Below are 26,014 nucleotides of genomic sequence, written 5' to 3'. Positions count from 1 at the left end.
TTAAAAAATAAATATTTTAAATGTTCTTTTTTGTTTAAATTTTCTACAACAGTAAATGTTGATAACATTTTTATGGAGCCCTCAGTGCTTTTTAAGAGTATAAAGGAGTCCTGAAATCAAGAATTTTGAGAATTGATGGTTTAGTGAGGTACAGTGCACCCAGGACTCAAATGGTATTACCAGATCACTGACTCCATTTCTTGGATTGATTTCTTGGGGAGTAGACTTCCTTCTTGGGTTTGTAGTGACCTACCTACCAGTTTGGCAGTAGGAGAGAATGCTCCAGTGGAATTTTTAGTTATTACATTGGCCAAGCTTGACTCACATGCCCATCCACATAATAATCATTTGAGCCAAGGTTGACACTTGAAGGCAGAGGTGGGGTCAGCCCACCAGCACCAGAGTATAGGTGAAGAAGTGGTTCTCCAGCCCTAGCTGGTTTGGCTCAGTGGATAGAGCTTTGGCCTGCGGACTGAAGGGTCCTGGGTTCGATTCTGGTCAAGGGCATATGCTTGGGTTGTGGGCTTGATCCCCAGTAAGGGGATTAGGGCAGGAGGCTGCCTAAAAATGATTCTCTCTCATCATTAATGTTCTATCTCTCTCTCTTCCTCTCCCTTCCTCTCTGAAATCAATACTAATATATATATTTTTAAAATATATATTTTTTATTTTTTTATAGAAAGGAAGGAAGAGGGATAGAAAGCTAGAAACATCGATGAAAGAGAAACATGGACCAGCTGCCTCCTGCACACCCCCTACTGGGGATGTGCCCGCAACCAAGGTACATGCCCTTGACCGGAATCGAACTTGGGACCATTCAGTCCGCAGGCAGATGCTCTATCCAATGAGCCAAACCGGTTTTGGCAATACTAATATATTTCTTTAAAAAATAATAAAAGAAGTGGTTCTCCAGAGAGATACTGACTAGGCAAAGAAAACAAGTCCTTCAGGGTGGAGGTTTTAGGGGCAGCCTCAGAGGAAGATCTCAATAGAATATTCATCAATTTTCCAGGTGTGTCCTTTCAGGGTTGTGGTCTCCACTGATTGTTCGGTGCCTGGAATGGAGCTCATTGGTGAATGCAGCTGGTCCTGAGGTGAGCTCTGGCCTGGCTCATCTGGTTTTGCTGCTTTTCCGGGCCTGGAGCAAAACACAGCTGAGGCCTAGATGTATTTGATTCCGTCAGAACCTCCTTGTCCTGGGGCTTAATGTTTAAGGGTTATTCTCCAGCTCCCTTGTTTGTTCCTTCTCTCAGGCAGTCTAACCGACATGACTACCCTGTTTCCCCGAAAATAAGACAGTGTCTTATATTAATTTTTGCTCCCAAAGATGCGCTAGGTCTTATTTTCAGGGGATGCCTTATTTTTCCATGAAGAAGAATATGGTACACATTTATTGTTAAATGAAAATAAAGTAAATTTATTACCTGTATATGGTACGGTAGTATGGTAGTTGTCAACACAAACCAAACAAACTGTGAATCCTACAGTATCAAGAATTTACTCATTTATTCAATGACAATCATGTCATCATCTTCTGGAACATCATCATAACAATCCAATTCCTGAATTTCCTGGTGAATTTCTTGTGACTCCATTTCTTTCAGAATCAGTGGACCAAATCTCTCATGTTTAGCCTAGGGGAGGCCTTATTTTCGGGGGGATGCCTTATATTTCACTCTGAAGGAAACCTGTAAGTAGGTCTTATTTTCGGAGGATGTCTTATTTTCGGGGAAACACGGCAGCAGCATGCCAGGGGAGGAAAGATCTGGGGAGGGTCCGAACCACATGACCATGATGTGCAAGGTCTAAACTGCATGACCATCAGTGTGCTAGGGGAGGAAAGGTTACCCTGGGGGTGAGGTCCTCGCTTTCCCAGTTTTGCCTCTTGCTAGGTACCCGGGGCTTTCTACCCTGGTGACCTGTACCTGGCCCATCGTCCGTGCTCTGCTCATGTCTGTCTAACTGTCTGTCTAACTGTCACGTTTCCGCTGAAATACTGTTATTACACATAAATGAGATTTTACTTTTTTGTGTGTCTTTCAACCCCTCAGTTGAAGTTACCACTGCAAATCAAATAACCCTTGTCATGTGTTGTACATTAAATTTGTCTAGATATTGCATCTTATGTCTGCTTCTGTATTATATTACCTTTTCATTAATTATAAGTACAAACACCAAAATTAAATTGGTATCTAAACCCACAGCAGTCTTTAGCCTGTTTCCAACACAATTTACATTTATCACATACTTTTAAAACAGAAAATGTTTTAGCAAACATATTCTTTGGAAATAATTCTAATTTGTTCCAGTAACTTAATAGCTGAGGCTTCTGCGTATAAGATATAGTTATCTTGCACTGTTCACAAATTTTTAACAAGAAGTAGGAATGTTACGTTTTATGTAACGTCATTACAAAATTCCACCAACAACCTGAAATCAGGACAATATTCAGCCATTCCTTGCCAGGCATTATTTCTTTTTCATTTAAAGCAGTGTTTCCCAACCTTCTCTCATGATGAGAATCACCTGGTGGAGTTGTTAAAACACAGATTCCTGAATCCCAACTAAGAAGTGCTAAACTAGAATTTTTTGGAACATATAGGTAAAATTGTATACTTAACTAGTGCTCTAAGACAGATGTTATATACAGAGCACTAAGTTAGGTATGCAATTTTACCTATATGTTCTCAAAAATTCTAGTTTAGCACTTCTTAGTTGGGATTCAGGAATCTGTGTTTTAACAACTCCACCAGGTGATTCTCATCATGAGAGAAGTTTGGGAAATACTGATTTAAAGAATGAATAACAGTCTTAGAGGAGGTAATTAAAGTAGCGAAGAAACCTGCCTTCTGTGTGTGTTGAGTCAAACAAGCAGACATTTGATTGGAGAATCTTATTTCCAGACGAGAGGCTGCTCATATACAATATTATACGTGGTATTTTCTTCTAATGGAAAACATAAAGCCCTCGGGCTACCACCTTGACCCTGACTGCTTAGGGCGCTGCTTCCTGAACTGGGCTGCGCGGCTACTTTGCACAGTCTTTACAAAATGTCAAGGCCTGTGTCTCACCCCCAGGGATTCTGGCCTAATTGGTCCAAGGTGGAGCTGTTCCATCAACTCCTTTCTACTCCGGGGCAATTAGCCATCTGCACGGTACTTTATCAACGGCCCGGCCGCTTTGATTGGTCAGGCCTTTGTGCTGAACTGAATTCTGCGCAGCACAGCTTACTGTGCAGAAAGGTAGCGGTGCCTCTAAATGCCTTAATCCATTTCCCTCTCGCTTCCTCCCTCTCCTCTCACTGAGGAGGCAAGTGGCTGCCTCAGCAGCAGCAGCAGCAGCAGCAGCAGCCCTGGCTGATCATCACTGAAAAGACCAAAGAAAGAACGGGGCTGCCTCCTGGGTATTTTTCCATTGAGGATTAATGTACCATGCCTTTTTCCCTGTTCTCTACATCCTGCAAAAACTTTTTTCCCCCTCCCCTTTTGCAAGAAATAAACTCGGAACTTATTGCTGAAGAACATAAACAAAAAGTTTTAGCACAGCTTCTCTCTCTCTCTCTCTCTCTCTCTCTCTCTCTCTCTCTCTCTCTCACACACACACACACACACATACACACACACACACACAAGTTTGGAAAATTGTGAAGCAAGCTGAAGCATAGTAAGTGCTTTCTTTCTTTTAAAGCTACTTCTGGGGAGAGGGGAGGCTATTGTAATGGTAAATCTCACTGCCAGAGGAAGAAAGGGTTGATAATCAATCAAAAATGAAGTATTTGTTGGAGGTTTCGCAATTTTCTTACTATATTGTAAGACTATTTTAATTTCCTCTGTAACTATATACAGAAAATGTCTTATTGTGTATATGCATGAAATAAAAGCAGTCTTGAGAGAGACATTGAAAGAAGTTTTGTCCAACGGAGTGAGGAGATCTATACACACCACTCCCCGGAATTCCAGGAGGAGACTTGACAGAATGTTGAAGTGAAAAATCCTCCTGGGTCGGCATCTTGGAGTTAAGCTGGGGAGAAGATTTTGCATCTGAAAAGAACTCAGTTCTTAACACCCCTCTTTTGGCCAGCATGCTATCTTGAAGGATGGGATCATGGGCTATACTAGAAGCATCGCTCTCTTGAATCTGCTTCAGGCGTTTACAGTTTAACTTGCATGATGAGAACCACAGAGAACTTTGAGGAGACTTGTGCCACACGAAATCGTACGCCGACCCCCGGGGGAAGGTACATTTATCTGGAGGCATTCTTGCAGGGAGGAGCTCCCTGGGGGTTCACTCTGAAAGGTGGCCTGGAGCGCGGAGAACCATTAATCATCTCTAAGGTATGTTTCCTTTGCCAACACCACCTTTATTCACACTGCTTTTGCAACTTTTGTCAAAATGCAAAAAAAAAAAAAAAAAAAAAAAAAAAGAGAGAGAGACTTGCCTGACTATTGCTGAATTTGATGTGTCATATACCTTGCTGATTGTATCTGGACTATTTTGCATAACTTGGTGTTTGAGAGGAAAATGTGTCTGGCTCATTTATTCTGTGAAAGCCTAGAGAGAAAAAAATGTGCTGGTTTGATGGATCATCTCTTGTTGTGAGTGAAATAGTATAAAACCAGCTACCACATGATCTTTTTTTCAGTTGTAAATCAGACTAAAGATGTGTGGCATAGTTTATGTTTTTGTATGTGTGCCTCTATTTAACATAGGGCTAGAAAAATATCTCTTTTTCCTTTCAGTTGAAAAATATCTAACATTCCAAAAATATTTTAGAATTTGTTTGTAGTTCTGGATAATTGAGTATGTAAATAGTATAGCTTTTCAGCATGCTCAGAGAGGAGAATTAAATTAGCTTTCAGTATAATTCAAGGGCAAAATGCCATGTTTTCCCCTCTTGTATTTATTTATGTATTTAACCTGATTTTTAAACTTTAGTCATCCTGTAACATGCCTGTTCTTTATCTCTGGTGTGGATAGGTATAGCCAGTGAATGAATCTATTTTATACATTAGACTTTATATTTTTGCTTTTTTCTTAAACTACAGTGATTAAGAGAGATTACAGAGAAGTCTTTTAAAGTTTCAGAATATTAATTGTCTAAAGCAGCAAGATATAAGAGCTTTTCATACAATGCATTATTCAAGAAACATTTGCAATTGAGGGGAAAAGCGGTTCAGTTTGAGGGTGAAAACGGAAATGACTCTTGCTGGAGATGAGCCGGTGGAAAGGGATTTCTAGCAGGCAGCCGTGAGTGGGACCACTGTGCGCTGAGTGACTTTCCCGTGTCGTTCCTAAAAACAAAAGATGTGTGTGTATGCATCAGGAAGCCTTCCCGCTGTAAGGAACTGAAACCCTGATTTATAGGAGCCTAATAAATGGGGTTTGTTTTTCTCAAATGACAAGAAGTGTGGAGGTAGGCTGTCTAGGCAAGGAGCAGCAGTTCAATAATGTCAACAAAGACCTCACTGGTCTCTCTGCCCCGCCATTCTTAATGGTGTTGGCTTTTGTCTTGATGGTTGCGTGATGGATGCTACCTCTGGCATCGCATCTTCATTCTGAGCAGGGTTTTGGCTTTTGTGTGTGTGTGGAAAGGGACACTCTTCCTCTCAGACTTTTGCTTACAGCTCATTGACCAGAACTGTGCCACATGCCTATCCTCAGATTACGTACTGGCCCAGGGGAATGAGATGGCCATGACTGGTTTAGACCAGTCAGGATTTCTCTCCTGCATTCTGCAGTAGGAACTTATCTTTTCTGATGTCAAGGAATCTCTGCCCACAATTTGAACAAATTGGGGTTTTGTTTTCAAGCAGAAGGTGGGAATGAGTGCTGGGTAGACAACAAAGAATGTTTGCCACAAATATAAATGTCATTCATCTCTGCGTTTAAAAATCTGGTGGTACCCTCAATTTACCTGGCCTTTGAGGATAAAATATCATATATTGATATACTAGAATATAGTTTGCTCTCAGATCTAATCCTACCACTTTTGAGCCATCCCTCTAAGACTCCATTTTTGTCTGCAGAATGGAGGCACACTCTTATTTCCCTTACCAGAATGTGTGGGTATTAAACAAGACCATGCATTTAGAGCAATCAGCATAGGGCCTGGCACACGGAAGGAAAGGAACTAAAAAAAAAAAAAAAAAAAAAAAAATCTTAGCAAAGATTGTGATTATTGCTTTTCATTGTTCTAGAAGACATTTGGATTAGTATACAGATTTGGCTGCTGTGCAGAGATCCAAAATAGCAATAGCTTAAACAGTATAGGCTTTTATGTCTTTCTCATATAACAATCTGAACATAAGCCAAACTGAAAGATGGCTGCATGGCGTCAGGGACCCAAGTCCCTTCTACCCCTTGGGGTGATGTCCCATCTGCTTGGTCCAAGATCACTTGCCACAACATCTGCTTTCCAGTCAGTAATAAGTGGAAAAGGGGAAAAGAAGGCAATCTCCTTCCTTTCAAGGGCATAATCTGCTCTGTCCAATATGGTAGCCAACAGCCACATGTGGCTATTTCCATTTCAGTTAAAACGAACTAAAACGAGATACAATTTAAAATTCTGTTCCTAATATGCACTAGTCACATTTCAAATTCCATATGGCTTCAAAGCTCTTTAATATCTTTCCCCATCCTGTCTGTCTGGCAAACTCATATTCATCCACTCTCCATTTCTTCCTCCCTCTGAAGTTTTCCTGACTTCATCCTGCTGAGATAGGTAACCTCTTCTACGCCCCCAGATTCTGCAGGTTTTACTCTGAATCATGGAGATATCTTTTTATCTAGGCTGCTTGTCTTCTCAGAAGACACCTCATTGGGGCAGGGACTGTATTTGTTTGTTTTGTTTTCATCTCTACCGCATCTAACACAGAGCCCGGGCACACAGATGTTAGTTGAGTAGATGGAAGGGCTGTGTCTTATTCCTGTGCATTTCCAGGATCCAGCAGAGAGGCTGGCACAGAGTAGGTGCTTGATTATTTCTATAAGCAAAGATAAATGAGAGCAGTGGCAGTGAGTAGGGAGGTGGGTCTCGTGAGATGAGGCAGATTTCCAGTGATGGAGTGTGTGTTAGTTTCCTGTTGCTGCTAAAAAAGTTACCACAAACTTAGTGGCTGGAAAACAACACAGATTTGTTACCATAGAGTTCTAACATGGCTCAGAAGTCTAACAGGGCTCTCACCCGGCTAAGATCAAGGTGTCAGCAAGGCTGTATGCCCTTCTGGAGGCTGGAGGGGAGAATCCATTTCCTTGCCCTTTCCAGCTTCTAGAGCCTCAGGGTCTCCTTTCTCCGTCTTTAAAGCCAGCAATAGCAAGTTGAGTCCCTCTCACATTGCATCATTCTGGTTTCTAACTTCTGCTTCCCTCTTTGATGTTAAGGGCCCTTGAGATCGGGCCCACCAGGATAATCTCTCCATTTTAAGATCAGTTGAGTGACAACCTCAATTCCATCTGCAACCTTAGTTCCGCTTTGCCATGTGACCTACCATATTCAGAAATTTCAGGGATTAGGACATGGATGTCTTTGTGGGGAGATGGTATTATTTTGCCAACCAACACGGTGTGTGAACTCTGATGAAAGCCTACGTAATGAATACAGTGATGAGACTAAAGTGAAATTTAATGACTGATCATGTATATCCCAGATCTTCCTTCTCGGACAGCGAAGAAATGAACATTACCTCATACACTACTAACCAAATGTTTGCTATTCTCCCAATCTAGGGTGACTCCTCCCCCGCCGCCCCGCCCCATTGTAAGAGAAAGGAAGGGACAGTACACATTGAGTCATACATATGAAAGGCATATATACAAAGCAGTTATGAACTGCCAGGTATGGATGACAATATAATGAATGAAATATCCTTTTTCTGTCGGTATAAATGAGGCAGGAGAATGAATAGGGAAAAAGGAACTACAAAAGGGTAGCAATAAAAGAAATCATTTTCAAATCCCTTCCTTTGGGATTTAAAATCCCTAAAAAGGAAAAGTGGGGGTGAGGAAAGAGCATGTGTAATCTTCGAACCTGAAAAAGAAAGGGTAACTTTAAAAAAAGAAAATAGCGTTTGTATGTGGAAGCTTAAGTAATTTAATAGTTTGGGAAGTTGGCAGCCTGATTTCATTATGACTCACTCTGCATTGTGGCTGAGAAAAAGCAGTTTCACCTGCAGTGGGCATGCACCTGCCCCCACGGTTTATAACTCAAGTAAGAATATGACAACAATAAGCAACAACTGCTGCTGGCATGTACTGAGGACTTACTACGTGCCAGTCTCTACTCCAAGAGATCCACATGTGTTAAATCCTTTAATTTCTACAACTCCTTAAAGAAGGTGATATTAGTATGCTAATTTTGTACATGAGGCAGAATTTAAGTGGTTTTCTGAAGCTCTCACAAGTGGTAAGTGATGGAGCTAAAATCTAAATCCAGGCATCCTGGTTTCCCAGAGTCCGGGCACTTAACACACTATGCCATTCAGTCATCATTGCCTATCAATAGGAATATTTGGCTCTGACTAGATTCTAGAGCTATTATCTGGGTAAAATATGGAATTATGGGTGGGAAGAGATCAACCAATGAATTTATATTCCTACTAGAGGCCCGGTGCATGAATTCATGCATGGGTGGGGTCCCTCTTCCTGGCCAGGGATTAGGGCCAATCGGGGGCTGGCTGGGTGGGGTTAGGGACCACGGGAGGTTGGCCCCAGCAGCAAGATAACCGACAGCCAATTCCATGAGGAATCGGGAGATGTAAATCATAATGTAAATATCTGTGTTTTCTGATGGATATTTACATTACGATTCATTAACAGTAGCAAAATTACAGTTGTGAAGTAGCAACAAAAATAATTTTATGGTTGGGGGTCACCACAACATGAGGAACTGTATTAAAGGGTTGTGGCATTAGAAAGGTTGAGAACCACTGCTCTAGGTTATCTACCAAATCTGGGCTCACTAACCCTATCCCATCTGCTCCTTTCATTGCTTTATCTAAAGCGGGGGCAGTAATGTGCGTGTCTGCTATGTGAAGTCAGAGGCACCCTCAAACATATGTCCCCTGGCTTCCTGTTGGCTGACACTACTCAGATTTTAAAATGGGATTCTTTCATTGGGTTCTTCTAGCCTTAGTGATATGGTCTAACCCCTGAGTCCTCCTCATAATTCCTCCTCTGGAGAGAATCATCCAAAACATCCCAATCAACCTGCCATTTTAGAATGAAATGAATTGCTTTATTGCCCTGTGAGAAGCTTTGGAAATATAACCAGTCCATAGGTTAGGGGATTACACATTTGGAACATACTTAACTTGTCTGGATGACACATGGAGATTTCCTCAATTCTGAATTTTTTTATTCATCTGTCCAGTTCAGCACTTATAGCTCCTTAGTTTCAGCACAGCAGCAACAGCCCTACAATCTTTTGTGGCCCATTTCTTCTGCACTAAAGCAACGCTTATTTTACAAGCTCTTCAGGCATGGACCTTGAGCTCAATGTGAAATTGATTTTTAGGCAGTTCCCCAGGACCTTGAGCTGATTCACCTCAGGTCATCTTTTACAAGTAGATCAGCTTATTATTGACCTTTCAATATAGTCAGTCCCTTCTGAGATTTCTCTCCTTACCTTTCTAGCTTTTTCCTATAACATCCTTTGTCCTTCATACCCAAGTAGCCTCCAGTCTTTAGTGTCCTTAAACCACTTTATTTGTTCCTTAACTGTTTCATCCTTCTCTGTCGTGCTTTTGCATTAGTTCCTCCTTCCACTCATTGCCTCAGCACCTTTATTCATGCCCTCTTTTAATACAGGTAGTTGTTTGCATTTGGAATCCTGCCAATATCAAATGAGTATTACTCTTGCTGTATATTCTGCTTCTCCTAGCAAAAACTTCTCATTTAACACATGACAAATGCTCAATAAATGTTAAATGCCTTATAGGATTTTATTATTTATTTATTTGTTCGTTTAGTGTGTGTGTGTGTGTGTGTGTGTGTGTGTGTGTGTTTATTTTTTCTCCTTATAGAATTTTAGAGCTATAATGAATCTTCCCCTTAGACTGTCAGGGACTTTCCCATTCTAGATTAATGTTTAATACTTTATATATCTTAACTTCAAAAGGAAACAATGATTTACAAAAGATATTTTAGTCTGGCACTTTTAGTATATACTAGGTGATGTTAAATATGGTGAGAAATAAATAAGTAAAAGAACCTCAGCAATCATCTAATCCACTTCCTCATTACACAAAGAGAAAACTGAGACCCAATGAAGTTAATTTATTTGCCAAGATGGTTTCTGCCTTATTTCTGCCAAATTGTATGTGTGGGTGTAAAGCTCAGCTGGTGAGGGCATAATGGCTTTCTAGTTGGACCATTCATAGTTTTGTATGAATGCTAGCTTCCCTGTTAGGCTGTTAACCTCTAGAAGCTAAGGACCTTTCCTTTCTCCTCTCTTCCTCCCTTCCTTTCTTTTTTTATTCTGTTACCCGCAGTGCTAAAACTATTGTATGTATAGCAATGATGAAAATAAAAAATGTGTTAATGAATAAAGAAGAAGATAAATGAATATTATAAGGGATCTTCTTTAAAATCTTTGTGAGAAAGATGTTGAGGGTGATGTGCAAACACAATACTGGTAAAACCTGTTTTTTTTTTTTAAAAAAAGGCAAGCTCTTTCCTCCATCCTTCCTGGCTGCCATAATGTTGTGTATGGATGTCCTGGCTGATGCTCTCAAGAACATCAACAATTCAGAAAAGAGAGGCAAACACCAGATACTTATTAGGCCATGCTCCAAAGTCATCATCTGATTTCTAACTGTGATGATAAACCATGGTTACACTAGCGAATTTGAAATAATTGATAACCACAGAGCTGGAAAAATTGTTGTGAACCTCACAGGCAGGTTAAACAAGTGTGGAGTAATCAGCCCAAGAAATGATGTGCAACTCAAAGACCTAGAAAAATGGCAGAACAACCTGCTTGGTTTCACTGTATTGGCAAACTCAGCAAGTACAACCAATGGAAACAAAACTCAGGGGAGGGTGGGTATGTATGGGAAGGGGGGGGGGAGCAATGGTAAAATATGTACACAGATAATAATTTAATTAAAAAAAACAAAACTCAGCAGGCATCATGGGTCATGAATAAGAAAGAAAGAAAAAAAAGCACACACACACAGCAGGGAAAATCCGATATTCTTTTTCGAGGGATATAATCCATACATACATGCAAATAAAATGCCACAAGGAACAACAACAACAAAAATAAGGCAGCTAGGTTGATCTTGACTTTCAATACAATGATGTCTTGCACACATTTAATGTTTGGTAAATGTCTGTTGAATTAGATTTGGGAGGGAAAGGATGCTCGTGTTTTAATTTAGTCTTTAGAAGTTACCCGTTAAACTCTGCTTAAAGTATTAGGCGTTTTAGACACAAACTAAGCTTATGATTCTATCAATGCTGTTGGAAATAGCTTTTGTTAAAGTACAATAACATGGTGCGGTTGCATGCCCAATGTTTCCTAGCATCAATAAGAATTCCGCTTTCTCTTAAAGCTAATATCTATTTCTAAGGCATCCTCTCTTGTGTAGGGAACACAACTTAAGAAATATTTGTTTCCTTTCAGTAAAACCACAATGTGACTGGAGACACAGAATGAGAGACTTTCTATCAATCTTTGAAAAAAAACAAAAAAAAAAACCCCCAAAGACTCTGGATCTGAAGTAACTCACAGACAGATTCTCCCACATCGCTCCCTTTGGTGTACTTCCAAGTAGCAAACATCTCGATCCAAAGAGCTGTGGAGTCGCTATTCTCCTGCACGGCCTATCCCATGAGTCCATCCATCTCCCGCCGATCCCAGGCCCTTCAATGAAACAAATCGAGGCAGACTCTCTGCTAAATCTGAGCACTGTTTCTCCCCGCTTTTCTAATGACTTTCCCACACAAGAGAACTTGTGTATCTCGATCGGTAGGATGGAAGTAACAAATCTTTGCTGCCTTCACAGGAGGCTTTTCTAACTTGGCAGACCGACGTGCAGAACACTCTGTCCTGGGCATCTGAGTCTGACTTTGCTTTTACATCAACTACATTTTTTCATTCCTCAGATATTCATGCATCTAGTCATTATGTCCTTTTCCGTCTCAAACTGCATTTTTATCTTTGAGATTTATGAGATTTGTCTAAAGTATTGTTTTTAAATGTTCTTTGCTATGTTACTGTTGCTTTAGGGTTGTAATTCCTATGTTATCTTTTTTCTTTTCATTTTAGGCAAGCCTGTCCAGTGTAGCCAAATACACTATCCCAGACATGATAGGGCTTGGAGTGAAAACAGACATGTTTCACATCAAGCGCAGTCTTTATAGGCTATGAGACCATGGGCAGTAACTTAGCTTCCCTGGCCCTCAGTTTCCACATCTTTAAAAGTGAAACATCATCACCTAAAGAAGTTGCTATAAGTATTCAATGGATCAAGTTACACGGTAGTGCTTTGAAATGATAAAACACAATCCAGAGTTATGATAGGACGATAGGAACTGGTGGGAGAATAATAGGTACCAAACAGAAGTTAGCAACTCACATAACAAAGCTAATACTTGGCTGATTTTCTGTGTCATGGTCAACAGTTGCTACTTCACACTGAAACACTGAACAGATAATTCCCTGCCCTCATGGAGCTTATAGAAGAAAGATGCTGGCAATAAATGCATTTGTACATGATAGTTTCAGGGTTGGTAAGTGTTATTTAGAATAAAAAGCCAGCCCAGGCTGGTGGGGCTCAGTTGGTTGAGCATCATCCCATGTACCAAAAAGGTCACTGGCTCCATTCTGGTCAGGGCACATGCCCGGGTTGTGGGCTTGATCCCCAATAGAGGGTTTGCAGGAGGCAGCTGATAGATGTTTCTCTCTCACAGTAATGTTTCTCTCTCTCTCTCTCTCTCTCTCTCTCTCTCTCTCTCTCTCTCTCTGTCTGTCTCTCTCTCTTTCTCTCCTCTCTCTCTCTCTCTCTCTCTCTCTCTCTCTCTCTCTCTCTCTCTCTCCTTTTCTCTATGAAATCAATAAAAAACATATTTTTAAAAGAAAACCCCCCAAAAATGATGGGTTCTACAGTGGTAGTGTCTGAGGGTTGAGCAGGGTTAAGTTTAAATGGGGTGATTAAAGAAGATATTTCTGATAAGCTGACATCTGAACTAAGATCCAATGGATGAGAAATAAGAAATCAATCATACAAAGAGATTTGTAAGCTGGGGTGAGGCAGGAAAGACTTCGAATGTTTCAGAAACAAGAAGAAAGTCAGTGTTACTATAGTATAGTAAGTGTCTCAGTCTGTTCAGACTGCTATAACAGAATACCACAGACTGGGTGGCTTATAAACAACAGACAGTTACTTCTTGTAGCTCTGGAGGCTGGGAAATCCAAGATCAAGGCACAGGCAGATTCATTATCTGGTGAGGGCTCGCTTCCCAGTCCGCAGATGGTATCTCCTCCTTGTGCCCAAACATGGCAGGAGGGGCAAGGGAGCTTTCTGGAGTCTCTTTTACAAGGTCATGAGTCTCGTTCATGAGGGCTCCACCCTCATGACCTCAACACCTCCCAAAGGCCCCACCTCCAAAAATCATCACTTTGGGAGAATAGGTTTCAACATATAAATTTAGGAGGAACACATTTTTAGCATATAGAAATAGGCAAAGTAGAGAGGGTTATAATATGAAAATTGAAAGTTTGTCATGGTTAAAGCACATGGGACCTTGTAGGTCAGTGTTTCCCAAAGTGTGGTACGCGTACCCCCAGGGGTACGGGAGGAGTTTGATGGGGGTACACATTGCACCAGAGTTTGATGAGAATATGCACTGCACTGTGCTTAGCTGCGCCTAATTCTATGTTCTCATGAGTATAAGGGCTACTCAGCGTTACGAAAATTATAGAAGGGGTACACATATGTCAAAAGTTTGGAAAACACTGTATAGAAAGGACCTTGAATTGGATTTAAATGTAGGGTGTGAGTGCATATCACACCCTGAGTCTTTCTCTACTTAGAGTAGATAACCAATGGCATGTATTTAAACTCTGGGAGATATTGGGTGGGTGGGAGTTTTTTGTTTGTTTGTTTGTTTAATTGCTGGCTCTTAAAGCCACCTTCTCTTCTCTCTTTCTCATGTGTTTCTAAGCACTTTCTGGGTCTATAACACAACAGGGCCTTTCAAAAGTCAACTGTCAGAATGCATTATGATTTATGGAATGATGTGTAAATAAACAATAAATATTCTCTTTTTTTAATTAACTGGGAGAGGTTCTCCTGCTCTACCCCATAATTATCAATCTCTTGGAGCTTGTTTTTTACTTCGAGTCAACATGATTTCCTGGGTTTGCTTTTGTCATCGTATGACTAACTCTGCTGAGGTCCTGCTCTGTAACAGGCATGCTATGTCATATAAGCTTCATAAACCTCGGGCTATAGGTTCTATTTTCTTTGCATTTTGTGGGTGAAAAAACTGAAAGTATTACTTAAGGTCATAGAAGTAGGTAGGAGCTGATCTAAAACCTTTTGAATTTGAAGCCTGAAAAATGATTTTTAAAGTAAAAACTGCATTTTCATTTCATAGTTCCAAAGAGTCCTTCCATCTACTTTGTCCATGTCATGATAAACTGTGGAAGAAGTGGGATGTGTGAACTGTGTGGAAAAAATAGGCAGCTCACCCTGCTAGCTGTGGCTCAGTTGGTTGGAGCATCTTCCCCTGCATTGAAGGTCACAGGTTCGATACCCAGTCAAGGCACATACTTGGGTTGTGGGTTTGATCCCTGGTTGGGGGTGGGGGAGAGGGTGTATGGAAGTCAACTGATTGATGTCTCTCTTTCATCAAGGCTTCTCTCTATTTCGCTTTCTTTCACTCCATCTCTCTCCCCCTCTAAAAAACAATTTATTTATTTGTTTATTTGTTATTTATTTATTTATTTATTTATTTATTTTTGAGATAGCTTGTGCCATGAAATGAGCAGGACTCCCTACATCTTCCCAGGCCCTGCTTCCTGAAGCCTTTTACTTCTGCAAGATTCTAACCTTGGTCTCAAGTCACCTCTCTGATTGTTGTTTGTCAACTAAGGTCTGGTTGGGTTTTCATCTTCATACACAGTCATTATCTTTGCCTTTGTGTTTCTATCATGTCTTTATCTCCTCAACTGACATAAACTCTGTGGTTTACCTGAACATAAAACAGTTTAATGCTAACAGGAGCTGAATCTGGTTAATACAGGAAATCAAATTTGGGCTTCAAACAGCTAGAACACTACTCTTCTGGGGTATCACAAGTCCATGCCCCCAATTTGGTGAAGAGACCTGGTGATAAGATCGGCACCACAACAGATGCACTTTCACGGAGGAGTGCCCATTGTACCAAATTTTGTGTCATTTTGTTTGTCCCTTTCTAGCTCTCACTTAGTTCATAATATAGTGCATCTGTTCTGCTCTTCCACCTTGTCTGCTGTTCCATGACTCTCATTGGGATCATCTTCCCTGAAATATATACTTCCCGGCTCTCCTAATAGCACAGTCACTTGGCATAATCCTGGGACTTCCACACAGTTATTACCCTCAAAGCCACTGCTGCTTGGTAACATCCCTCACCCATGGTTGGCTCCTGGAAAACTGGTTCAGACAGATCTTAGAATTCCAAAGCCCTCAACATTTAAAAATAACTATTACAAAAAATAAAAAAATGAAAATAACTACCCTGTTTGCCCAAAAATAAGACAGTGTCTTATATTAATTTTTTCTCCCAAAGTTGCGCTAGGTCTTATTTTCAGGGGATGTCTTATTTTTGGGGAAACACGGTATGTCATGAATTTGGAATCAAAACACCTGCAATTTAAGTGGAATAGACATTCTTCAGATTAGTTAAAGTGCCTAGCACTTTAGGCATTAAGGTATATCCTAAGCCACATATTTGCTGGAAGGTAGAAAGAAATATAAGACTTCTTTTTAAATTTTTTTTTATTGATTTAAGAGAGAAGGGAAGAGGGAGAGAGAGAGAGAAACATCCATGATGAGAGAGAATAATGAATCGGCTGCCTCCTGAAAGTCCCCAACTGGGGATCAAGCCCACAACCCGGGTATGTGCCCTTGACTGAAATCGAACATGGGACCTTTCAGTTCACAGGCCAACGTTCTACCCACTGAGCAAAACAGGCTAGGGTGAAATATTAGACTTCTAAAACTAATTGCCTTACTTTTTTCCTTTGAAAAGTTAAAAATTTTAACTGAGGGAGACGTATGTGTATACTTTAAGCTTTTGTCATCTTGTGTGTAGTCCTCTGAGAAGGTCACATTTTTTAGGCCTTATTTCATGGGAACTGGGAAATGCTATTGATAGAATTCAGACCCAGAATCTGGCTGGCTCCCAGGAATAAATACGCATGTTGGGTGTTAAGATACATTAACAGAATAGGAGAGTGAGTTAACTTTTGGAATTATGAAGGAAGAAAATTCCTTACATTTTCCCGTGATTCCTTGATTCTTCTGTTTTTCATATTCTCACTTTTGAGTAATTACTAAGGAGCAGCAGGTAAAAAACAACACAGCCGAAACCGGTTTGGCTCAGTGGATAGAGCGTCAGCCTGCAGACTGAAAGGTCCCGGGTTCGATTCCAGTCAAGGGCATGTACCTTGGTTGCAGGCACATCCCCGGTGAGGGTGTGTGCAAGAGGCAGCTGATCAATGATTCTCTCTCATCGATGTTTCTAACTCTCTATCCCTCTCTCTCTTCCTCTCTGTAAAAAATCAATAAAATATATTTTAAAAATAATAAAATAAAAAACAACGCAGTTATTGACTTAAGTATAAGCAGCAGGAAGGTTAAGAGAATTCGTCTTATTCTTCAGGATTGCGTTCATAGTTGAATACTGGTGCTCCTGGCTTAATGTTTACCCATTGACTTGAGTTCCAGCTGCACCATCTGCATTTCTTTCCTTAAGGACTTTATTTTGCCTCCTCTTTCCACCTGGTTAATGACTCTGGGAGGAACGTTCAACCCATGACTGAGTGGAGTTGGTATGAATAGATAAACAGCCCAGGCTCTCATCCCTTGGATGGAAAACTCTGAAGTGCGTATTTCCCACTGCCTCCTCCAGTTGCCCTGGCAGCATGAAGCTGCACTTGCCCATGTTGTAGCTGACTTAATAATGCATCTGTATGAACTGTCTTCCTTGCACAGCCTCCTTTGCCTACGTCCCTCTTAGTTTTCTTTACTTCCCAGATAAACTACTTGCCTTTGAATTCTTATCTCTGGGTCTGCTTCTGGGGAAAGTCAAACCAAGATAACCCCCATTTAGGGATTACTCACTAAGTGGAAGCCAGAACCTAAAGTCTAATGTAGCTCTGTTTCCAAAGTGTCTGGTCTTTCCACTCTACCATGGAATTCAAGCAGAAGGACTCCCATAGCAGTTTATTTTATTTTTTAATTTTTATTTTTAAAATATATTTTTAATTGATTTTTTTACAGAGAGGAAGTGAGAGGGATAGAGAGTTAGAAACATCGATGAGAATCATCGATTAGCTGCCTCTTGCACACCCCCTACTGGGGATGTGCCTGCAACCAAGGTTCATGCCCTTGACCGGTATCGAACCCGGGACCTTTCAGTCCACAGGCCAACGCTCTATCCATTGAGCCAAACCGGTTTCGGCCCCATAGCAGCTTAGACCTAACATTTTCTTAGGTGCTAAGAAAAGGAGAAATTCACTCCTACCTATGAAGTTTTGCAAGTCTCTCGTCTACTCTCTCACAGATGAGCTTGCCTTTCTCTTTTTTCCCAATGAATGGGTTGAGTCACACTCTTTCTGTCTCAATCAGTCACCAAGAGTCCCCTCCCCAACTGCCTCCCTCCCTCGTCCCTGAGAGGACCCAGTCTCTCTTTTGCTCCATAGATTCTTTCATTCTATAGGTTCCGTAGGTTAGTGGTTAAGGAAAATGTGGCCCCCTGGGCAGAACAGAGAAAATTACATCTGATTCTTTTGGGGGCTCTCAGAGCATAGTTTCTTTCCTAGAGTTTTATTTGTTGCTTTTTCGCTTTCTCAATTCATACGCCTAAATACAGCACAAGAAGAAAGTAAACAATGTACTGTTTTTTAGTCCAGAAAATTTGACAGTATGAATGGCAGTGGTATGAAGTCTGGCACCTAAGCAAGCAATAAAACATAACATAATTCCCACCCCATCCCAACTTCAAAATAGCAGAATAATTTTTCAACACTGAAATGTGGTTTCCTTGTGTAACTTGTATCACTGCCAAATTCAATACAAGAAACTTCTTTTCTTTAGGAGCTGTCTCCCTTCAATGTGAATATTCTTTGACTCACCATGTTGTCCTTTTCCAATTTCCTTGTGTGTGTGTGTGTTTTTTTTGTTTTTTTTTGCTCGAGTTCACGGAAGACTGATAAACAGTGGCCTCGTGTGACAGCCATTAGCCTAGCCTGCCTTAAACCTCAGCTTGATCTTGAATGGATAGAATAATGAATAGATTTTATGTGATTTAATTGATGTTGTCACCTATATGAATTTGTTAGTTCGAGAGAAACTAAGCTCTCAGTCCGTCCTTTCCTAAATTCCGACTTGATTACAATGACGTAGAAGGGAATATTCCCGCCTTCCGGCTGACGAGCCTTACAGCAGTCTGAACTCTGAATAATGGAGCAATGCGCATTTTATTCTATTTAAAAAGAAAAGGCGAGGAAGGTAAGTCCTTGCTTCTTTGGATGAGTGGAATTAACAAGCATTTTTAAAATTGTGCTTGTGTGTGTGAGCGCAGGGAGGGACATTTCCTAACGGGGGAGGTCCTGGCAAACCAGTGTTCATTTCTCCCTCAGAGCACTGACTGCCGAACACATTTATGGCCACGTTAGCTCCAGGAGCCCGGGGCACAGGGTGTAGATTCAAAAAACAGTACAGAGTACGATCATCTCCCACTCTCCCATCTCTCAAGCAGGGGAAATGGTGCGTTCTTTTTAATTAAAACTCCTTGATTTGCCCTGTTTATGCTGTCATTTCATGGAGATTAAAAATAAACCTTTCCATACATTGTTGGTGGGATTGTAAAGCGGCGGCAACTTTGGAAAAGCAGGTGGCAGCTTCTGAAAATGTCAAACATAGTACCCACATCACCCAACAATTATAATTCTCAGTATGCGCCCCGCAGAAAAGGACACATATATCTACTCAGACTGAAATTCTGGACCCATTCAACAACTCCTCGTTCCTCTCTCCCCCACAATCCTTAGCAACCTCTGCCCCCCAACTCTACTTTCAGTCTTTGGAAATTTGACTACTCTAGGTACTTCACATAAGTGAAATCGTGCGATATTTATCCCGTGACTGACCTGTTTCACATTGATAATGTCCTCAAAGCTGTAGCACATCAGAATTTCCTCCCTTCTTAAGGCTGAATAATGTTCCATTGTGTTTGGTATATTCATGGACATGTGGGATTTCCACCTTTTGGCTAGTGTGAATAATGCTGCTAATAACATATGTGTGCAAATGTTCAAGTATCTGCTGTTTTGGTCTGCTTTGACTGACATAACAAAATACTGGGTGGCTGAAACAACAGACATTTATTTTCTCACAGTTCTTGAAAACTAGAAGTGCAAGCTCAAGTTTCTGGCTGATTTGGGTCCTGGGGAAAGCTCTGTTCCTAGCTTGCAGATAGGGATGCAGTAAGATGAGATTTGAGGGGGTGTGGGGGAAAGCGGGGTGCTCTTTGCTGTCTCTTCTTATAAGGACATTAATCTAGACTGGTTCCCCACCCCTATGACCTCATTTAACCTTAATTATTTCTTTACTCCAAATAAATCCATGCATATACATTTGGGGAGGAATCAGACTTTCAGTTCATTATACTTTCTTCCAATTTTTCTTTTTTGACATACAGTATATCTAGAAGAAGAGTTGCTGGATCATATAGACCGCCTCTCTGACTCTGGCCAATCTGAACAGGCTTTTTATGCATGCAAATTATACATGTTCTGTACCCGAAGCTACACTGTGTTCTAGTAAAAAGCCTGCTCAGATTAGCCAGAGTCAGAGAGGCGGTCTATTAAAAAAAGAACTGGTGTTGCCTCGGAAGTGGGGGATAGTCTTATACAGCGAATATAGGCATAAACCTATTATGTTTAACTGTAAATTAGGGGGTCGTCTTATACGACAGAAAATATGGTAGTATAGATGATTTTTTCTTTTTGATGTTTTTGCAATTGTAATTGTTTTCTTAATTTCCTTTCAGATCGTTCATGGTTAGTATATAGAAACACAACTACTTTTGTATGCTGATTTTATATCCCGCTATTTTGATGAATCCACTTATTAGTTCTTATAGTTTTGCAGGCATAGGATCTTGGACTTTCCTGCATATAAGATCAAATCATCTGCAAACAGATAATTTTACTTCTTCCTTTTTAGTTTGGAAGCCGTTTATTCCTTTTTCTTGCCTATTCCTCTGGCTAGAACTTTCAGTATTATATTAAACAGAAATGTTAGATGAAGCTCACCTTTAACAATTGTGTTAAGCTCAAGAGTAGGAATCTACTAACAGGTCAACAGCAGGAAAGGAGGGGAGGTGAGGTGGGGGTTGGAAGGGGCCTTAGAGCAGCTGCGGTTCAGTTAAAACTGGCTTTTCTTTTTTTCTCTTATTCCTGCAACTACTATAGAAAACTATAGTTTTTTTCCTATTCAGTTGATTATAATAACAGGCCAAGACCTCTTTGAACATAATCAATAGAGAGAAAAGCATCCGCGCCCATCAAACTGGGTAAAATAGTAACCTAATCTCTGGTTTGTAGCTTGAATCCTATTAATTATAATTGTGTAGACTTGTACAGTGAGAATGCTTTGGGAGTTTTTAAAGCCAGATTTTTCAAAGACGACATTCCTCATTAGACCTTCCCTATTAAGGCATGCTTGATTGATGCTACACAGCCGAATAGTTGAAATTTTTTTCCACTCTTGTCATAGTCTGAAGACAAAGGATTCTTCCGCTTGCCAAAGTTCCCCGGAGCCTAGGTTGAGCGGCTGTGACAGCACTCCAGCAGGGAGCTTTTTATTCAGGCTTTGGTTTGCCATCAGGCCTCATTCCCTAAACAGGATCAAGTGGGAGCAGTATGTGGAGGAAAAAAACCAATGGAGGCAAAATGTGACACAGCCAGATATGGTGCCATGGACCCACTTTTACCTTTCATCGATGCTGAGTCATGACACAGTCTAAGCTATGGCACAGAAAATTGTAAAATCCTTGTTCTAAATGCATTGCATATTCTTGGTGCTTTGGCGAAAGCAATGCCACATGCATAGTTGAGCAAATGCTAGCACAGTATTGCATCTTACTTGACTTCCTGTATGAGAAGCAGTGAGAGTGGTGTAAAGGAACTGGGAGCCCTGCGGTTGATAGCAAAGGGTCTTCTGATGGTCTTCTTGCTTGTTGTCAATCTTTCCTCACCTCTATGTCCTCATTCCTTCTAACTCACAAGGTTCTTGTGAAAGTCAAATAGGGTTGATTCATGTTTGTTACACTACCAAGGCACACTTCTTATTCATTATCATTAGAATTTTTATATTTGAACTTAGATGTTGTATGTATATGATTCTTCTGGGCTATGTGTGTATGGACTTCAGCCATTACCAAGAGACAACTTTTTAATATTACCCAAGGAGAGTGTTGAGCGCTACATAAAAGTGACTTTAACTTAGGTATGAGAATTAAAAGGCTCCCTCCATTGGCCTTTAATTTGACAAAAACAGCAGATTTGTAACTAGACAGCAACAGGCATCTTTCTCTTTTATGTAAAATCTGGCATAGCATAGTGGTTAAGACCACCAGCTCTACAGTCAGAATTTTTGGGCTCAAACTTGCTAACAGTATTCCTCTGACAATTTATTTAATCACTTTGATCCTCTATTTCCTCTAAGATCATTGTGAGGTTTTAAAGGATTAACAGAAACAAAACTCTTAGAACACTGGTTAACACCTAGTGTTATTGGTATCATCTAGTTAACTGGAAGAGAATTTAGGGAAAAGAAGGAGAAAGAAGGGATCAAATTAATAATCCCTTCTCCCAAAACAAATCAAAATTGGAAAGAGTTGTCAAGAAGTTAGGGATCCAGGTGTACAAACACATCAAAATAGACACAAGGACAAAGACACTTTCACCCCTGTGACCTTTATATTTTTTACTACTGAAGGTTCTTGAAGCTGTGTTTCATCTGTATATTAGAGACTATGCATGGGTTTGCTAGGGCTACCATAACAAATGTTCACTGGCTCTTTTGCTGGATGGATTAAACAACTGGAATTTTTCTTTCAGTTCTGGAGGCTAGAATTCTAAGATCAAGGTGTCGGCACTTTTGGTTTCTTCTGAGGCCTCTCCCTTGGTTTACAGATTGCATCGTCTCATTGTGTTCTCACATGATATGATCTTCCTTCTGTGTGCACACAGCCCTGATGTTTCTGTATGTTCATATGTGTTCTTATAAGACACTGATCTATTTGAATTAGGACCCATTCTGACAATCTTCTTTTAACTCAATAACCTCCTTAAGGTTGCTATTTCCGAATAAGTCGTACTCTGAGGTACTGGTGGCTAGGGCTTCAATGTAAGAATTGGTGGGGGAATTCAATGCAGCCCATAACAAGCTTTCTGCTCCATGGACAATGAGAAATTAACCAAAGGACCAGGATTTACTCCAGTCTGATATACAGGAGTCAAAGACAATTGTGAATCCGATAGTAAAATTTGCTTGAATGTCTCATGTGGTACTTATGTCACCCATATAAAAGATAATCAATCTGACTTTCATGGAGAAACTCAGACTTTCATGGAAAAATAATAGACATTTAGCAATAAGTTTTGGCTTGGTTTAGATACATGACCCATAATTTTTGGTTGGAAAGTAGGATTTGAAGTTGGGTCAGATAGGAAAGTAGAATCTATGCTAGTTATTTTGGCAGAGGAAGTTTAATATAGGAGATAAGCATAAATATATTTACTATGACCTGCTCATGAGGAGCAATTTAGCATGATATCATCACCAAGGGAGATACATGTGATGTTCTGTGTGATGTTAAGATGATCAAGATCTCTGGGGACTAGCCTATGACAGAAAGCAGAAGAGTTGGCTTAGTCTTGAGGTCAAAAAGTGAAGGCGTACTGTTGTCTCTGTTGGTAGAAAGCAAAAGGCTTGTGATCCCTTAGAATTGTTTGAGGGGGGGGAAATGAGATCAATAACTGTAAAGCAGAGGTCAGATACCTGTGTTCATTTGCTCAAATAAAGTCATCTTATCTGGAACAGCAGCTTCAATTGGCAATGCCTAATTAAGTCTACAATAATCCATAATCATTATCCAAGATGAATACATCTTCATCATAGCCCAAGCAGGTAAGTTAAATGGGAATGTTAGGAATTGCCACACCTGTGTCTTTCAAGTCTTTGGTGGTTCTATAAATCCTAGTATGTCTTAGTTTACTGTCTGAGTGGGGTAGAGGGAGCACCAAGAGCTTCTACTTGGCCTCCTACAGTATTGACTCTTCCGTCACATTTCAGTGTGGAGATTAGACCTGTTTCCAAGCATCATCAATCATATATTCAAGAACTAAGAAGTAACCACAGGTGAGCCCCGTAAGAAGATTGAGCCAAATCTCATTTATCACCTGAACAACATGTCTTCTCTTTTACTATGATCTCCAGTGGTGTTTTGGGTTCCCAGGAATTAGCATATATTCAGGACCAGTGTTGAAAGAATTTCAAAGATCTATAGGCTCTTTAATTTCCCTCAATAAAAAAGTTAAGACTTCAGTTGAATTTTATTAGCAAAGTTGGTCCCCATCACTCGATTATTCAGGCTTCGATATGTGTATATATACTGGCTGATGCCTGACACCTGCTATGATAGGCAGTCTTTGCTCTGGGGCTCCCCATCAGCCTGGCCAAGTCTCTCTCAGAATTGCACTGCAGGCTGAAGCTCTGCCTGTTTAGGCTACTTTCCTTCTCTCCCTCCTTTCACCAGAGTCAGACCTGCACTGTGGTCAGAAGGCTCTCCCCTCCTATTTTTAAAAATATATATATTTATTGATTTTTTGCAGAGAGGAAGAGGGACAGAGAGTTAGAAACATCGATGACAGAGAATCATGGATCAGCTGCCTCTTGCACACCCTCTATTGGTGATGTCCCCGCAACCAAGGTAGTACTTGCCCTTGACCAGAATCGAACCTGGGACCTTTCAGTCTGCAGGCCGACGCTCTATCCACTGAGCCAAACCTATTTCGGCTCTCCCCTCCTATTTCTAACCCTTCACTTCTTTATCTTGTACAAGTGTTTCCTCCAATACATGTCTTGCACCTCTAGTTCCACTTTTGTTTTTTGGAGAACCTGAGCTGACTCAGAAATCAACTAATCATGGGGAAAAAAAAAAGAAAAAAAAAAGGCCCAAAGTCCATTGAATATTAGATTGTTGACAAATATAAAATTTCTAGACCTTGGAAGCATAGTTTTATGCTTTTTTTGGAACATTAATTAAATGTGCCATACATAGAAGACCTAAATAGAGTTGATTTCTTTCCCCAGAAAAACACCTATGCCCTAAATGGGAAATTGTCACTTAGGGAAAAAAAATTTTTAAGTGGATCCAGGGAAGAGATTAAATTCTGGGGACTGGGAGCAGAAACTGGGCTCTCTTCCTCTTTCTCTTTATTTTTCTTTCTATTTTATGTCACAGTGTTAACACAAGATCTAACATGCCAGAAATGAAAAATGTGAGGTTCATGTGGTGCTCTCAACAGGCTCCTCGAAGAACATTTTTTCCTTCTTTCAAGGATCAGCTAAAATTGAATTTGGCATTGTTTGCCCTTTGTCGCCTAGGCATTCGGGTCAGACTCTTGTCTGACCTAAGAGGCGATGATGGACAGTTCTGTAGAGGGCATTATCACAGCCTAATCAGATAAACCAAAGCCAAAATTGTTCTTCTCTTCTCCCACGGTGTCTGCCTCTTCGTGTTCTTCCTTTTTTATGTTCTCTTCTGCTTTGCCTTGTGAATCTTTAAGGCAGTGCAATTTATCGTTATTAGTGAGACAGAGATTTTGACTTCGGGAACGGTAGTATTAATCAAGTGTCTTCTGCCTGTAGACAGACTTTCTCAGGAACGAAGAGCAGTGTGTGTCAGCCCTGGGCACTGAGGCACAGCCATTCTGTAATGTCCTTTGTCTAATGCTGCTTCCTGGATGCTTTGGGCGTTTAGTCAATAATAATGCATTTAATCATGGGAGATTTAAAAACATTTTTAAAAATGAAAATTATAGCCAACTCTTAATTAGGACTTAATATGTGCCTACACATAGTACTCTCTATGCACTGGCTCTTCTTTCACTTTTCACAACACATCTACGAGGTAGGCCCTATTATAAACCGAATTTTGCATTTGGGGAAAGAGACTTAATGACTAAGTGATTTGATCCAAGACTCAGAGCTACTCGCTGAACCACGTCCCTCTGTTTATCTCAGGGTTTCTGTGAGAATCAAGTGAGTTTTTGTGGGTAAAAGTACTTTGAAAACCACAAAATATTAGATACTTGAAAGCCAGTTCTCCAAAGATAGAAAATGTTATTCACTCTATTCTATGAAACCATCCTTTTACTACAGAACTTGGAAAACAAGTTACTGTTGGAGCTAAAATAAAATTAACCATGGATTAGAGGAACAATTTTGAATAGCAAAGTAACTATTAAGAAAAACACAAGGATAAAAAGAAAACGTGGCATACAATCTAGATTAGTAGTAATAAAAAAATGGCATTTCTGATGGAGTGAGGGATTTTCACGGAGCTGAAATCTGCGATTGTATTGCCACTCCATATAGAACAGTCTCTGGAACAGGACTGACCTGGCCATAAAAGGGTAATTGTGTAGACTAAGAGATTGTTCCCACCTTCAGCTGCTAATGAAGCTCTTGGAAAATGTATCCCCACTTAACAAACAAGGCTGAAAGGC

At 40.4% G+C, this 26,014-nt stretch overlaps 1 protein-coding gene across 3 annotated transcripts in view; it reads left to right on the top strand.

Annotated features, from left to right (window-relative positions):
* The first annotated feature begins 3,617 nt into the window (after positions 1-3,617).
* The window catches only part of SHROOM3 (shroom family member 3), a 279,696-nt gene continuing 257,299 nt past the window's right edge, over positions 3,618-26,014 (top strand). For 2 of the 3 annotated variants that reach the window (XM_084880505.1, XM_084880503.1), the window contains exon 1: positions 3,624-4,334. In XM_084880505.1, the coding sequence (XP_084736631.1) occupies positions 4,167-4,334 (168 nt within the window). In that variant the 5' untranslated portion in view covers positions 3,624-4,166. Of the gene's footprint in view, positions 4,335-26,014 lie in introns of all 3 variants that reach the window. The other variant, XM_084880504.1, reaches the window with a different exon arrangement.

This window comes from Pipistrellus hanaki (assembly GCF_964339955.1).
Source record: "Pipistrellus hanaki genome assembly, chromosome: 1".
In the NCBI taxonomy this organism is placed as follows: domain Eukaryota; kingdom Metazoa; phylum Chordata; class Mammalia; order Chiroptera; family Vespertilionidae; genus Pipistrellus; species Pipistrellus hanaki.
This window is presented reverse-complemented; position numbering and strand designations above follow the sequence as displayed.